The sequence below is a fragment of the Mytilus edulis genome, chromosome 8 (genome assembly GCF_963676685.1).
Source record: "Mytilus edulis chromosome 8, xbMytEdul2.2, whole genome shotgun sequence".
Taxonomy (NCBI): domain Eukaryota; kingdom Metazoa; phylum Mollusca; class Bivalvia; order Mytilida; family Mytilidae; genus Mytilus; species Mytilus edulis.
This window is the reverse complement of record NC_092351.1, coordinates 47569165-47583294: the sequence shown is the minus strand read 5'-3', so window position 1 is coordinate 47583294 and position 14130 is coordinate 47569165. Positions and strand designations below refer to the sequence as shown.

The 14130-nt window shown below is 31.6% G+C and overlaps 1 protein-coding gene across 1 annotated transcript; it reads left to right on the top strand.

The window, feature by feature from the left end:
• The first annotated feature begins 287 nt into the window (after nt 1–287).
• LOC139484141 (piggyBac transposable element-derived protein 4-like) lies at nt 288–7068 on the top strand. The gene is made up of 3 exons (XM_071267869.1): nt 288–417; nt 1967–1970; nt 6303–7068. Exons 1-3 carry the CDS (start codon nt 288–290, stop codon nt 7066–7068), a joined length of 900 nt encoding a protein of 299 aa, XP_071123970.1.
• Nucleotides 7069–14130: the final 7062 nt, after the last annotated feature.

Genomic DNA, 14130 nt, shown 5'->3' with positions numbered 1-14130 from the left:
TAGGAGCGTTTGTTGCTTTGTTACTTAAAAGGATAGGATTGGTACGATTAACATTTTTTTGTTGTTGTTTAGAATAGACAAATATTTGTTTTAATACAAGAACACTCAATCAGATGAAGAAATATTTTGGTAAAAACTGGTTAAAAACATTTTACGCAATAATGAATGAGGCATATTTATAATGTAGACATACAGATCTACACAAATGTATCTAATTCCGGTGCCATTTAAGTTAGTACCATGTATGACCACCTATCGCTGCTAAGACTGCTACGCACTTCCTCGTCATGGATGCTATCAATGTTCTAATGTTGTTGCGTGGAATTGCTCGAGATGCCGCGCCAATAGCTTACTTTTATTTACTGTTTTCAATTGATCTCATCAAAGAATCAAAGAGTTTGTCAAACAAACTAACAGGTAAGTGAAATAATTATTTTTACTAGGCGTCTCTTTCATAGCCATATTTCATTTTTTTTTATCATTAAATAGAACTATCGCGCAACTAAAAATGTAAATGACACAGTCAATAAAATATTCAACAAAGTCATATAAATTAAGACTAGGTGATTATAATTTGTTTCATTTATGACATTGTATCTTTCTAAAACATAATGTTGAAAATTTTATAAATCAAGACTACGTGATTACAATTTGTTTCATTTATGACATTGTGTCTTTCTAAAATATGATGTTGAATATTTTGAACACCTATTTCCCCGTACAAATAAAAATAAATGGGTGTTCGTCCTACTGAAATGGTATGTGTGGACCGATCAAAAATTGAAAATGACAGTCCAACATAGATAAAGGAAGATGTGGTATGAGTGCCAATGAGACAACTCTCCATCCAAATAACAATTTATAAAAGTAAATCTTTTTAGGTCATGGTAAGGCCTTCAACAGGGAGCCTTGACGAACACCGAACAACAAGCCATAAAGGGCCTCAAAATTACTAGACGTGTAAAACCAACGGTTTATTTAATTTGTCAACATTTAGAAGAAGTTTACTTTTTTTAATTACTTGCTTCCAGGAAGCAATTCGCCGACATATTTTCCGTATGTATCGTTAGTAAACAGGTGTAACATTCTGCATTGAATATAAATGAATGAAGAAAAAAAATCTTAAAGGAAAAAAAAATGTTCTTGCAAATGTCTCCATAAGTTATGTCAGCATTTGTCTTATTGATTCGTTAATTTTATAGTATTAAGAATGCCTTATGATGGCTATTTATGAAACATTTATGTTTTAATGTAGCCTTTAACTGCATTAGTTCAAGTTTAAATAAGGAACCATATATGTTGGTAATTAAAAGTTGCTTATTCAGTTTTATTGTTTTCATTTTTTGTGGTTGTATTCGTTTTATTAAACGTTTTATCATTCCATAAGGTGTTGTTCGTTTTCACCATTTTGTAGTTCTAGAGTTTGGTCGTCTTCAACTTACTTTTTTCGATTGCCCTTCTTTTGCTTCTATTAACATTTTATAGACAACTATTCGTACACAAAATTTAGTTTACACAATAGTTTTTTTTCAGATAAATCATTACATAACGATATGATACACTTTAAATAAATATTTAGAATTTAGAAACAAGCAAATTTGCTTTTACAAATCGATCCTAGTGTATATTTAATATGTAATTGAGGTAATACGTAATACTACATACTTCACTGAGTCAAACATGAATAATATATGTTCAAACAATTATATCTACTGCTCTATCGTTGTAATAAAAACCAAAATCGATGTGTTTAGTCAGTTAAAAAAAAATGAAATTGAAGATTGCTGATTTTTCATGAAAATTAAATTGCAATAGCTGTGTGTTCCATTCTCAGATGATTCAGTTTTAAAACGGTTTGCACTACAGACTAGATGAGTACCATGTGTTGTGGCTGTATACTTGTACGATGTCATCGTTGATTAGACTGTTGGTTATTTTTCTTTATTATTCTGTAATATTCTCACAGCAAAGTAAGTGAATTGATTGAATTATTTGTTTTCTACTTTGTATTGTGATTTTTTTTATCAATTATCCCTCTTTTAGCACATACTTACAACTTCTCGTCCAATCAAATCACTTAAATTTCCCTTCTGACTTTCATAGTACATACTTTTTCCGTGTACTAAGTAACTACGCATGAATGACCACAAGGGTAAGATTTCATTGTATCGTAATCAAGATATTGAAATAAAAATTGCTACTGGCTATTTTGAAAAAAAAATGTTGTGTTCCACCTGTTGGTGACCTTCTGCTGTTGTTTTTTCTATGGTCGGGTTGTTGTCTCTTTGACACATTCCCCATTTCCATTCTCAATTTTATTCCAAATTAAACTAAATAGTTTGTAAATAGTTTTCAAATTAATTTTAAACATCCCACTATTTAATCTTTAGATCTAAAAATGTTTTTGACAATTAAAAGTTTCTTTCATTTAAATAAAGAATAACACATATAATTCTTTATCACTTGATTAGAGTACAATGCCATCTAAAATTGTAATCATTTATCTTCCATGTAATTACTTTGTACCCGATAATAGAGTGAACCATGAAATCTTGTGAAGGGAAATTAAAGCAATTTGATCGATTTCGTCATGAATTGATTGATAATTGGTTGCTTAATGTCCAGTGACAGATATTTCATGCATGTAAACTATCCACTAGACTGCCTATGGGTACATACCAGGGGCAGATCCATCCATTTTAAAAGGGTTTCAAACCAAAAAAAGGGGGAGGGGGTCCAAATGTATGTTCTTATTTAAAACATTGATCATCCCCAAAAACAGCGTTTTCCATCACCCTCTTTTTGGACTGCCACTGCAAACTATCTAAATGTTTTAAAATTTATCATGTATAGTACATTTGTAGTAAAACACAGCTTTATACAAATAAACATACTTACACCAGCAACTACAATCTTTTCATTCTGGAGTCAATATCTTACAATGATAATAGTGAGTAGATTTACAAAACTACGAAAATGAGCTACACCTAGTCAGCCAAAACATATCAATAGACTACTTACAGGATTACTCAAGTTGTAAATATGTGCTACATTGGATAGTGTATATAAAGGTATATACTATGAAAATAAGAGCTTGGGGCAAGCCCCTCGCTCTAGTTTTCATAGTATATACCTTTCTATACACTTACCCATACAACTGTTTTTATCATTTTGGGCATTTGCTTTTGTTAATTATAAATTATAAATGAATGTTTAGTTCCATTCCACCTAGAATAACAGGCAGAATGTAAGTTTTCATGTTTAAAACCAAAGTCTTTTAATGTAGTCGTTTAATAACCTCTTTTTAACTCCGACAAAATTATCCACTTTACAGTATAACAAAAGAAATTAAACTTACAACTTACAAATATTGTCATGTTTAAGATTAATCATACGAGAACACTTTTAAAAATGGAGATCATTAACTGTACTTATTTTGACTATAAAATAATTATTAAAATATTATCATTCAGATTCAAAGATGTATTACAAAGTTAATACATCTAGACCAATCCAATTTTGAACCGATATTTTGTATGTGGATACACATGTCATTTAAAGATGAAAATAGATGCATTAAAACAAATTGATTTGTTTCTAAATATACTCCAATTTCACGAACAACACGATAAGACTATCCAATAGCACCTCTGCTTTATATCATGGGCTTGCGCAATAAGGGCTAATAAAGACATTGAAGAATATGACAAAAACAGTAAAAAATCCATTTGAAATGTTAACAATATACGACTTACTTCTTGGGCTAGAATTGATTACGATAGAACTACAAGGTATGTTTATAAGGGCGTTACAAGAGAAAAATCCTAGGTTCACTAAAATTAAATTGGTGAAAAACAAAAGACGATGATATGATTTTAATAAATTAAAAAGTTGTCTGGAGGTCGTGAAAACCAGAAATCCGACCTTCATCGGCAAAACATTAATTGTAAAAAGTATGGTTTTGTCCTTAATTGTGTTAGACATTGACAGCCATGGGATAACACAACAATATTCAAACGAAATAAACAAACTCATTTGGGTGTTTATTTGGATTAATAAAGTTAACCAACTAGATAGGAGCGTTTGTTGCTTTGTTACTTAAAAGGATAGGATTGGTACGATTAACATTTTTTTGTTGTTGTTTAGAATAGACAAATATTTGTTTTAATACAAGAACACTCAATCAGATGAAGAAATATTTTGGTAAAAACTGGTTAAAAACATTTTACGCAATAATGAATGAGGCATATTTATAATGTAGACATACAGATCTACACAAATGTATCTAATTCCGGTGCCATTTAAGTTAGTACCATGTATGACCACCTATCGCTGCTAAGACTGCTACGCACTTCCTCGTCATGGATGCTATCAATGTTCTAATGTTGTTGCGTGGAATTGCTCGAGATGCCGCGCCAATAGCTTACTTTTATTTACTGTTTTCAATTGATCTCATCAAAGAATCAAAGAGTTTGTCAAACAAACTAACAGGTAAGTGAAATAATTATTTTTACTAGGCGTCTCTTTCATAGCCATATTTCATTTTTTTTTATCATTAAATAGAACTATCGCGCAACTAAAAATGTAAATGACACAGTCAATAAAATATTCAACAAAGTCATATAAATTAAGACTAGGTGATTATAATTTGTTTCATTTATGACATTGTATCTTTCTAAAACATAATGTTGAAAATTTTATAAATCAAGACTACGTGATTACAATTTGTTTCATTTATGACATTGTGTCTTTCTAAAATATGATGTTGAATATTTTGAACACCTATTTCCCCGTACAAATAAAAATAAATGGGTGTTCGTCCTACTGAAATGGTATGTGTGGACCGATCAAAAATTGAAAATGACAGTCCAACATAGATAAAGGAAGATGTGGTATGAGTGCCAATGAGACAACTCTCCATCCAAATAACAATTTATAAAAGTAAATCTTTTTAGGTCATGGTAAGGCCTTCAACAGGGAGCCTTGACGAACACCGAACAACAAGCCATAAAGGGCCTCAAAATTACTAGACGTGTAAAACCAACGGTTTATTTAATTTGTCAACATTTAGAAGAAGTTTACTTTTTTTAATTACTTGCTTCCAGGAAGCAATTCGCCGACATATTTTCCGTATGTAAAGTGATTTTAGGTGATTGTAATACGCATGGATCTGCCACTGAAATAAACTATTATCTGATTGTACATGTTTAACACGTGCAGGGGTGGAATTTAAGCTTTTTAGTGTACTGGCCAGCCGGACCAGTGTACTTAAAATCTACTGGTCCGGCTCAAAATTTACTGGTCCTGCAAAAATGACATTCATTTGATAACCCTAAAAATATGACAATCGATTAGTTTTATTTTCCTCAGCTGCTTTCCTATTCTTTATTCCAGTAGATTTTTGTGCTGTTCTGTTTGTTCATGAGCAAGTACAAAATCTTACTTAAAATTTGAAGATCCCGTTACAACTGCAATGGATTATTTGGGAAAAAAAGTTTTTGTTTTCAGATTTTAGAGAAAAAAATAATTTGCTTTTGACCCTTAGAAAAAAATTAATGTATGTTTCACACTCAGCTGCCACTATATGTAATGCTAAAATAGAAAGAAAAAAAATTGTCTTGTCTTGTCTAAAAAAAATAGATTGTTTTTCGCCAAACCCAAAGGCGAAAAAATTGTTTCTCGGGAAAAACAATCCATAGCCCTCAAGAAAATCAAATGGTTGCTGCCTTATGATATATACATGCATTTGTCCAAGAATTGGATAAACATTATTTTTTCACCAGTCACTCGTTTCATATGACTTTATTAAAAAGAACGGATATAAGGCAATGGCACGAAGACATCAACAAATCCCCAAATACAAAAACAAATGAAGAAAATAAAAATAATACATTTCCTGATCAGCCTTTTAACTCGGAAAGGGGGATCTATGTCACTTTTTGTATTATTATTATTCAGGTTTGCTTTATGGGCCAAGCTCCTCACTTAATACTGAATTTGATATAAAAAATCCCTGATTATAAAGTTTTTCTTCAACGTAGGGAATAAGAGTATTTTCTAAGATTAAACACACACATACACACACACACACACACCACTTAATCACCACCATCAAACATATACATTTTCAAAGTAATATGATAAAATATTACGATTTAATATGATAAATGTATATAATTATTTCTGATTACCTTTGTATATATGCAAGGAATCTTTGCAATGAAACCATTCGTCAAACCAGACGAATTTCGAGAAAAAGGCAGTGGCAGAAGGAGGGTAAACTAACCATACACGAGTTTAAGGGGTTCCTTGCCTTCTTTTTTTAACATGGGCTTAATTAGGAAAGTATCAATAGAAGAATATTGGAATAAGCACAGCCCATCCAAATCTACACCCTGGTTCCGTTGTATGTTTAGTAGAAACCGTTTCCAAAATATATTAAAATTTTTGCACCTGGTGGACACGAAAAAACTGCCAAAGCGAAATGACCCAGCATACAGACCATCCCAGAGGTTCAAACCGTTACTTGATTTCGTTAACAGGAAGTTTTTACGGTTTTATAATCCCCGAAGAGAACTTGCTGTAGATGAATTCCTTGTGGGTACAAAAGGCAAGACTAGTATGTTGCAGTATATTCCTAGCAAACGATCAAGGTTTGGTGTTAAATTCTGGATGTTGGTCGAGTCCGTCACCGGGTATGTATTACAGATGAATGTTTATCATGGGAAACGTTTCGATCCCACTCCTGCTGGAACATTGCAAGGAACAAATGAAGTTATGAATTTAATGAAGAGTTCGAATCTTCTTGGAAAGAGCTTTCATGTTTTCGCAGATAGCTTTTTCGCTTCACTGAATTTATCTAAAAAATTACTGAGAGAGCGTACGTATCTAACCTGCACAATGAGAAAGAATAGACCTATGCCCCAGATGATCAAAAATGCACGTCCGCAGAAGGGAATGCTGTTTATTCGAGACAAAGACAAATCATTCTTTGCCGTTTCCGAGACCACAATAGAAAAAAACCAGTCTCATTGGTGTCTACTTTCTATAATTCTATTAATACACTAAACGGTAAACCTAGGGTCATAGGCGCATATAATACATTTATGGGCGGTGTCGACCTAAGCGACCAAATGATCGGAGCATACAATGATCACAGGAAATGCAGTAAAGTATGGAAACAAATTATATATCACATATTTCACCGCATTATGTTAAACGCGTATATTCTATACAGTCATAACATATCTTTACCGGTTATGACCCGACTTCAGTTCAACCAATCGGTAATAGAAAGTGTAGCATCCGATTATTTAACACACAGATATGGTTACGTAAATCGGCAAACAAGAGTGAAAAAACTTGATGGTAGAAAAGAAAGAGATTGTGTTGTTTGTTCCGACAGAAAGCGAAACATAAGAAAAAGATCAAGAACCTCTTGTGTGCGGTGTACCACAGGACTACATGCAGCTTGCCTTCAGAGGCACGAATGTTAATCATAAACACATTTATAAACTACAATTGTCTGACGTCTTTTATTATCTTAAGTGCCTCAGTATGTCGTTTACATCTACGTACTTTATTTCTCAATTTTGAATTATATTTCGGTGGCAGATATGTCTTAATATTCATAAATTCTTTACAAAAAAGCAACCAAATCATTTTGATTACAAAAAAAGTGGCGAAAGATACCAGGGGGACTTTAAAACTAATAGATCCAAAACACACCGACAACTCCATTGCTAAAATAGAAAAAAATAGAAACAGACGGACGGATAATAGTAGTAATACATAAGACACAACATGTAAAACTAAAGACTAAGCAACACGAACTCCACCAATAGCTGAGGATGATATCAGATCTCAGTGCTCCGGAAAAGTAAGCAAAACCTGCTCAACATGTGTCACGTCGTGTTGCTCATATTATTACAAGCCCGATAAATAGTCTAGTTCGGTAGGTCATATTCGTGAAAAGGGAATGGGATTGTAGCTACGACATACAGAATAATATTTATTTTTTATTTAACAAAAGTTTACGAAATTCCGCACCAGTCACAAAATATAAACCGCTAAAACGTTTCAAAGTAGAATATACCGAAGCATAATAAAACTGGAAGGGTATCAATAGACATACACAAACACAAACAACATAAAAAATACATTGCAAACAAACGGCATTTGAGAAAACCCAGGCTCATTAAAAAAAAAACAGGTTTACCCAGGCGCGTTTGCAGTGCAAAAATTGATTATTCAATTGAATATGAAAAAAATTAAGTCGCATTAAGACATGCAAAATGTACAATAAAACATGATGATAAATTACACGCTATTTTGAGCTTTAATATCATTTAATTTAATGAGGGTATCAGTTTTTACAACCAATTATAAATTGCAATCAACTGCACCAATAAGTGTAATCAAAAACGAGCAATCCTAGCTATGCAGGTACGACGTACAATAGCATGACGTTGTCGATTGTTGTAAAGGTTGCCATGACGCTATTTGAAAACGTAAGTCGCTGGGCCGATTCTTAGCAGTCAAAGGTAAAGTGGTTCCCAATATGTTGGCAGTCAAAGGGTTAACCTTCTTTCTGCCATACGGCCGATTTGGCCGATGTAGAAACAGTACCTTTGACTGCCAAGGATCGGCCCAAAGCCGATGTTATTTCTGCTGTGACGTTGTTGTTACTTGACGTCATAGAGAAGTAGCAGTGCCCCGCGAAGCCAGCGTTGAAGAAAATCCGTTGTTGTGCAGAGTTCTGCTACCAGGCTCATGAAATTTTCCTTTGATGGAGCCTATCAATTTATTATTAAACAGAAGTTATTGTCATTTAATTACATTAACATATTTCTTTCTATTGTTTTTACCAAATGAACGGATATGTTTAAAAGTCGTCCCAGTTCCAATATGTTAATTGTATAAATGCATCTTTGCCATATTCCGTGTATACATAATATAGCATATTAATCTATTGTAATAAAAATTCATAATATCTAATAAAATTTGTAGATTTAGCTAACAAGGTCCTTATATTTGTATAAAGTAACATTTGTTTACAGTGGAAAGTTGTTAAACGTTAAATAAGCTACAATTAAAAATTGCTTGCTAGTCCCTCTCTGTGATTACCTTTAGATAACTCTAGTTCCTTTCCCAATCAATCTATCATGAAGGGAAGATAAATCATACGAATTTTAATCAGAGTCTTTTTTCAAAAATGATGAACGGTTATTTATATTGGTACAATGTATGTAATCATTTTAAACGTTTCAAATTTATGAAATTATATTCGTACATCAATGTTTTGATACACCAATAACAAAAACTGAAATATATTGAATTGATACATTTTGTAACTATTTATATTTATATCAGAAACCTAAACTTAATTATGAAATAATGAACCTGTTAAAGGGAGACAATACTCGCATAACTTTTTCGAATTGGCACATAATACAACGGAATGTCACTCTTGCATACAAATGGCACATCAATATAATTAATTAACTGTGCAATCGCGCTCCACCTTCAATGACGATTCTTAATTATAAATATAACCAAAAGTTGTTAATCTATAGATAGTATTAAAAGACTAACGAAATCTAACCCACTGTTAAAATATTTATTTGCATATTTTTAAAACTTCCTCAGTAAAATGCTTGAGCCACTTGATTTTCATAGCTCATAATTAATGTTTTACACAATATTTAAATAAAGTAGCTAAAGATTATTCCCCTCTCAATGTGTAAGACGCAATAAAAATCGTATGCTTGCACCATCTTACCCAAAAACAGACTAAATTAAGTTCTAAACATTTCGACATTTCTTCGTTAAAACCGGTTTTAAACAAATCACAAGTACGTGTTAAGATCCGACTAAATACCCATACCCAGATATCGTCAGGTAAATTTGCTACATAATATAGCAATTAAACAGAACTTTGTTTTGTTGATGGGCAAAGGACTTTATAAATATGAATAAAGAAGATGTGTGTAATTGCCAATGAGACAAAACCACAAAAAAGACCAAAATAACACTGCAATATGGCAAGACGTTTTACTATTTATTCTAACTTCAAGATATTTAATATATAATGCTCTATGAACATTATGAAATGCAACTACCTGTTATATGCGAGATTATTCTTAATTACGGTATAAGTCTTGTGATAAGAATTATCGTGTTTTTGATGGTTATTTTAAGAGCTAAGTGTTGTTTCTGTTCTTGTTTTTAATGTGTTTTCGTTTATGTTCGATTTGGTTATGTTCTGGTCTATATTAAACAGGAGAGGGGAAGAAAACGAAAGAGATAACAAAAAGTTTAACTCCGCAACATTGTTCATCATTTCATTGTTTGTGAATCATGTGGAAGGAGGGTCTTAGGGACCGTTCAATATTTATCAGATGGATGGGGCGGGGCAAGCACTTTTTTGTGGAAATATTTGGATGGGCAAGAACCTTTTTTAAAATATTTAGTGGATGGGCCAGAACATATTTTATAGGAAAAATTTTGCTATCAATTTTATTAGTGTGTGGGATATTTATTATGCGGGCACTCAAAACATGTCTCAACAAACTGGTAGCTTGGCTCATTTCTGTCAATTTTAAGGATTTAATTAAGGAATAAAAAGCTAGAATTTTCTGTTCAGACTATCTTTTAGATTATTTTGACCTTATAGAATACCAAATTGTTTAATAGTTTGGTGTATTGCTGTAAAATTTATGGATTTAACTAATAGGTAAGAAAAAAAGCTCAAATTTTTAGATAAGGCTAAATTCAGATAGTAAACTTTAAATTTTTTTCTAACTTTTTCAAATCAACTTGGATTTTCCTAAAACTCTACAGCTATCTCATTTATATATTGATCTTATAGAAAGTCAGGTTGTTTGGTAGTTAGATGTATTGCTGTTAAATTTATAGATTTAATTAATAGGTAAGAAAAAAAACCTCAAATTTTAAGTTTAGGCTGAATCTAGATAGTCATCTTTAATTTTTTTTATAACTTTTTTAAATCAACATGGATTTTCATAAAACTCTACAGCTATTTCATTTATATATTGATCTTACAGAATGCCAGGTTGATTGGTAGTTTGGTGTATTGCTGTCATTCTTATGGATTTAATAAAGAGGTTAACAAAAAAAGCTCAAATTTTCATTTTAGCATGTTTAGGCTAAATCCAGATAGTCATCTTTAAATTTTTTTATAACTCTTTTAAAACAACATGGATTTTCATAAACTCTACAGCTATCTCATTTATATATTGATCTTATAGAAAGTCAGGTTGTTTGGTAGTTAGATGTATTGCTGTTAAATTTATAGATTTAATTAAAGGTAAGAAAAAAAAACTCAAATTTTAAGTTTAGGCTGAATCTAGATAGTCATCTTTAATTTTTTATATAACTTTTTTAGATCAACATGGATTTTCATAAAACTCTACAGCTATTTCATTTATATATTGATCTCACAATGCTTACAGAATGTCAGGTTGATTGGTAGTTTGGTGTGATGCTGTCATTCTTATGGATTTAATAAAAAGGTTTAAGAAAAAGCTTAAATTTTCAGTTTTTTGTTATTTCAAGATAGTTACAAATGTATCTTTAATTTTTTTCATAACTTTTTCAAATCAACTTGCATTTTCATAAAACTCTACTGCTATATCATTTGTATATTGATCTTACTGAATGCCAGGCTGTTTAGTACTTTGGTTTTTTGCTGTCATTTAAAGGATTTAGTTAATAGGTTGAAAAAAAGCTACAATTTTAAGTTTCGACTAAGTTCAGATGGTCACCTTTCATTTTTTTTCATAACTTTCTCAAATCAACTTAGATTTTCATATAACTGTACAGCTATCTCATTTATATATTGATCTTAAAGAATGCCAGGTTATTTTATAGTTTGGTGTTAAGCTGTCAAATTTAGGGAATTAATTAATAGGCGAAAAAGGCTGCATCAAAGTCAAAAACATGTCTGCCTATATTTGCTTAATAAAGGGAAATTCCGCGATTTTTTACTTATCATCTAATTATGTTCATCTTAACATAATAAACACATTTGCAAAGTTTTAAATGTATATTCCTTCTAGTCCGGGAGAAAATCAAGTATTTGTAACTTTTTTGGTTGAGTTCTCGAGTGGGTCGTGACGTTTTAGCCCGATTTGTTGAATTCTGGGAAAAAATAAAATCTGTTTAACTCTTATAGCTTATCGACAATATACGTAATTAAAAGCGCACAGCTGACGAATGGTCGTAGTTATTAACCACAATATAAGAATGAACGAAAATGAATATGCATATACCGTTTTGTATTGATTGAATTAAACTCCTATATCTCTAGTAAATGTTTTCGAATAAATTTCATTAATTATTGTTGAGATTTTTTTCATAAAATATTTATTGAACATTTTTACTGATATTGAACTGAAAATATTTCAGTTCTATTTACCGTTATTGTTTTGATAATCATTTCAATGCAACTAATGTGTGAGCAGAGTGTGTATATTATTTTGTAAAGGTCACTGTATGTTTCTCGGCTTGAGGTCAATTCGTTTACCTTGTAGCTATTTAGGTGTGAGTTCAAGCGTACACAGGTATGAATGTTGTTATTTGGAAAGGATAACTTGACAGAAAGGATTAGAAAGAGTATGCTGTATTTAATACACTAAGATTTAATACACGATGAGAATAAAGATACAAAAACGGATATGTTCTTATTTTTCTAGGTACTCTGACCTGTCCTGCTGGTTGGAATTCTATTGAATTGAAATGTTATAAAATGTCTCACCAGTCTTTAACTTTTTGGAATGCAAGAGAATACTGTAATAATCAGAATGCTGACGTCATTATGCCGAAAACGACCGAAGAGAACAATGCAATGAAAACCCTGCTTCGACAGTAAGTAATTGGGCCATATTAACAAAATATTGTTTTTCAGTAAATGGAAATTCAGTTATTTTTTCAAAAGTTTTCTTAGTACATATATCCTCTTTGTTTCCGCCTCATACAGCAGATTATCTATATTTTTTGTTTTTTGTCCATCCATGACACAAAATCAGTACATGCAAAGCAAAAACACATAAAAAGAAAATGAACAACGCTTGTATTGGTGTTCTTTATCTCAAAATCACAGTGAGGCCTTCAGCTGCTTGAGCGGAATTCTGTGCAAAAATAATTCTAATAGACTTTGTAATATGTAACACCACCAAATCGGGCCCGGTCAAAAAAATATACTGGAAAGTAGTACATATTTTTAAAAGAATAGTTCCTATGCATAGGTGTTAATATCAAACTATCTAGAATATATTTAAGTAACAAGTAATGGCTTTTCTAAAAAGCTTGCCGTTTTATAGCTTATTATGTTGAACATTGTTTTTTGTTTTTTTTGCTTTGTAGTTTCATCCATTCAGAATATTTCTCTGCATATAAATTGTAATGAGATAAAAAGTGGATTAGAGAAAATGCCATGATTACAGTATTTTAAGGGTTACAACTTTTTTTTGTGCGTGGTGATTTTAACCGCTGGAAAGAGCTTAATTTCCTTATCACTTGCGTTTTTTTCTGTACTTATGTTGGTAAACTTTTTTATGAATTAATTTTTCAGCAGCTATATCACTTTTACTATTTGTTTTTTTGGTTGCGTTTGAGAAAAGTGTTATCATTCATTGTCCCGATAAACCAACTCACAAATGTTTTAAATCCCAATGCATCTTTTTTGTACTAGAACAAATTGTTCCTGTACCATACTTAAGTAGATTTCAGTGGTGTATAAGGGTAAATACTTTCTGCAGGAAAATGTTTAAGGAGAAAATTGGTTTAAAGTCGGTTTTGAAAAAAAATCGACAGATTGGCATGTTATGAATAAAGTAAATACATGTGTGACTCTCTGGTGACTACTTGATGTCTTTATATTGGTCTTCTTGTTAGTTGTTGTTTTAGCTTTGTGATAATCCGACAAGTCAACCCTTTCGATAGGGTTTATTGTTAGTTCTTACATAATAGAAACGAAATGATATAGGGGTGTCCATCCAGAACACAAACTCGATCAGCACATGCACAGCCAAAAACACTAAAAGCAAATGAACAGCACTTGTATTGATGTATGATGCGCTTTATCACCACTGTCCCAGGTTAGGGGCG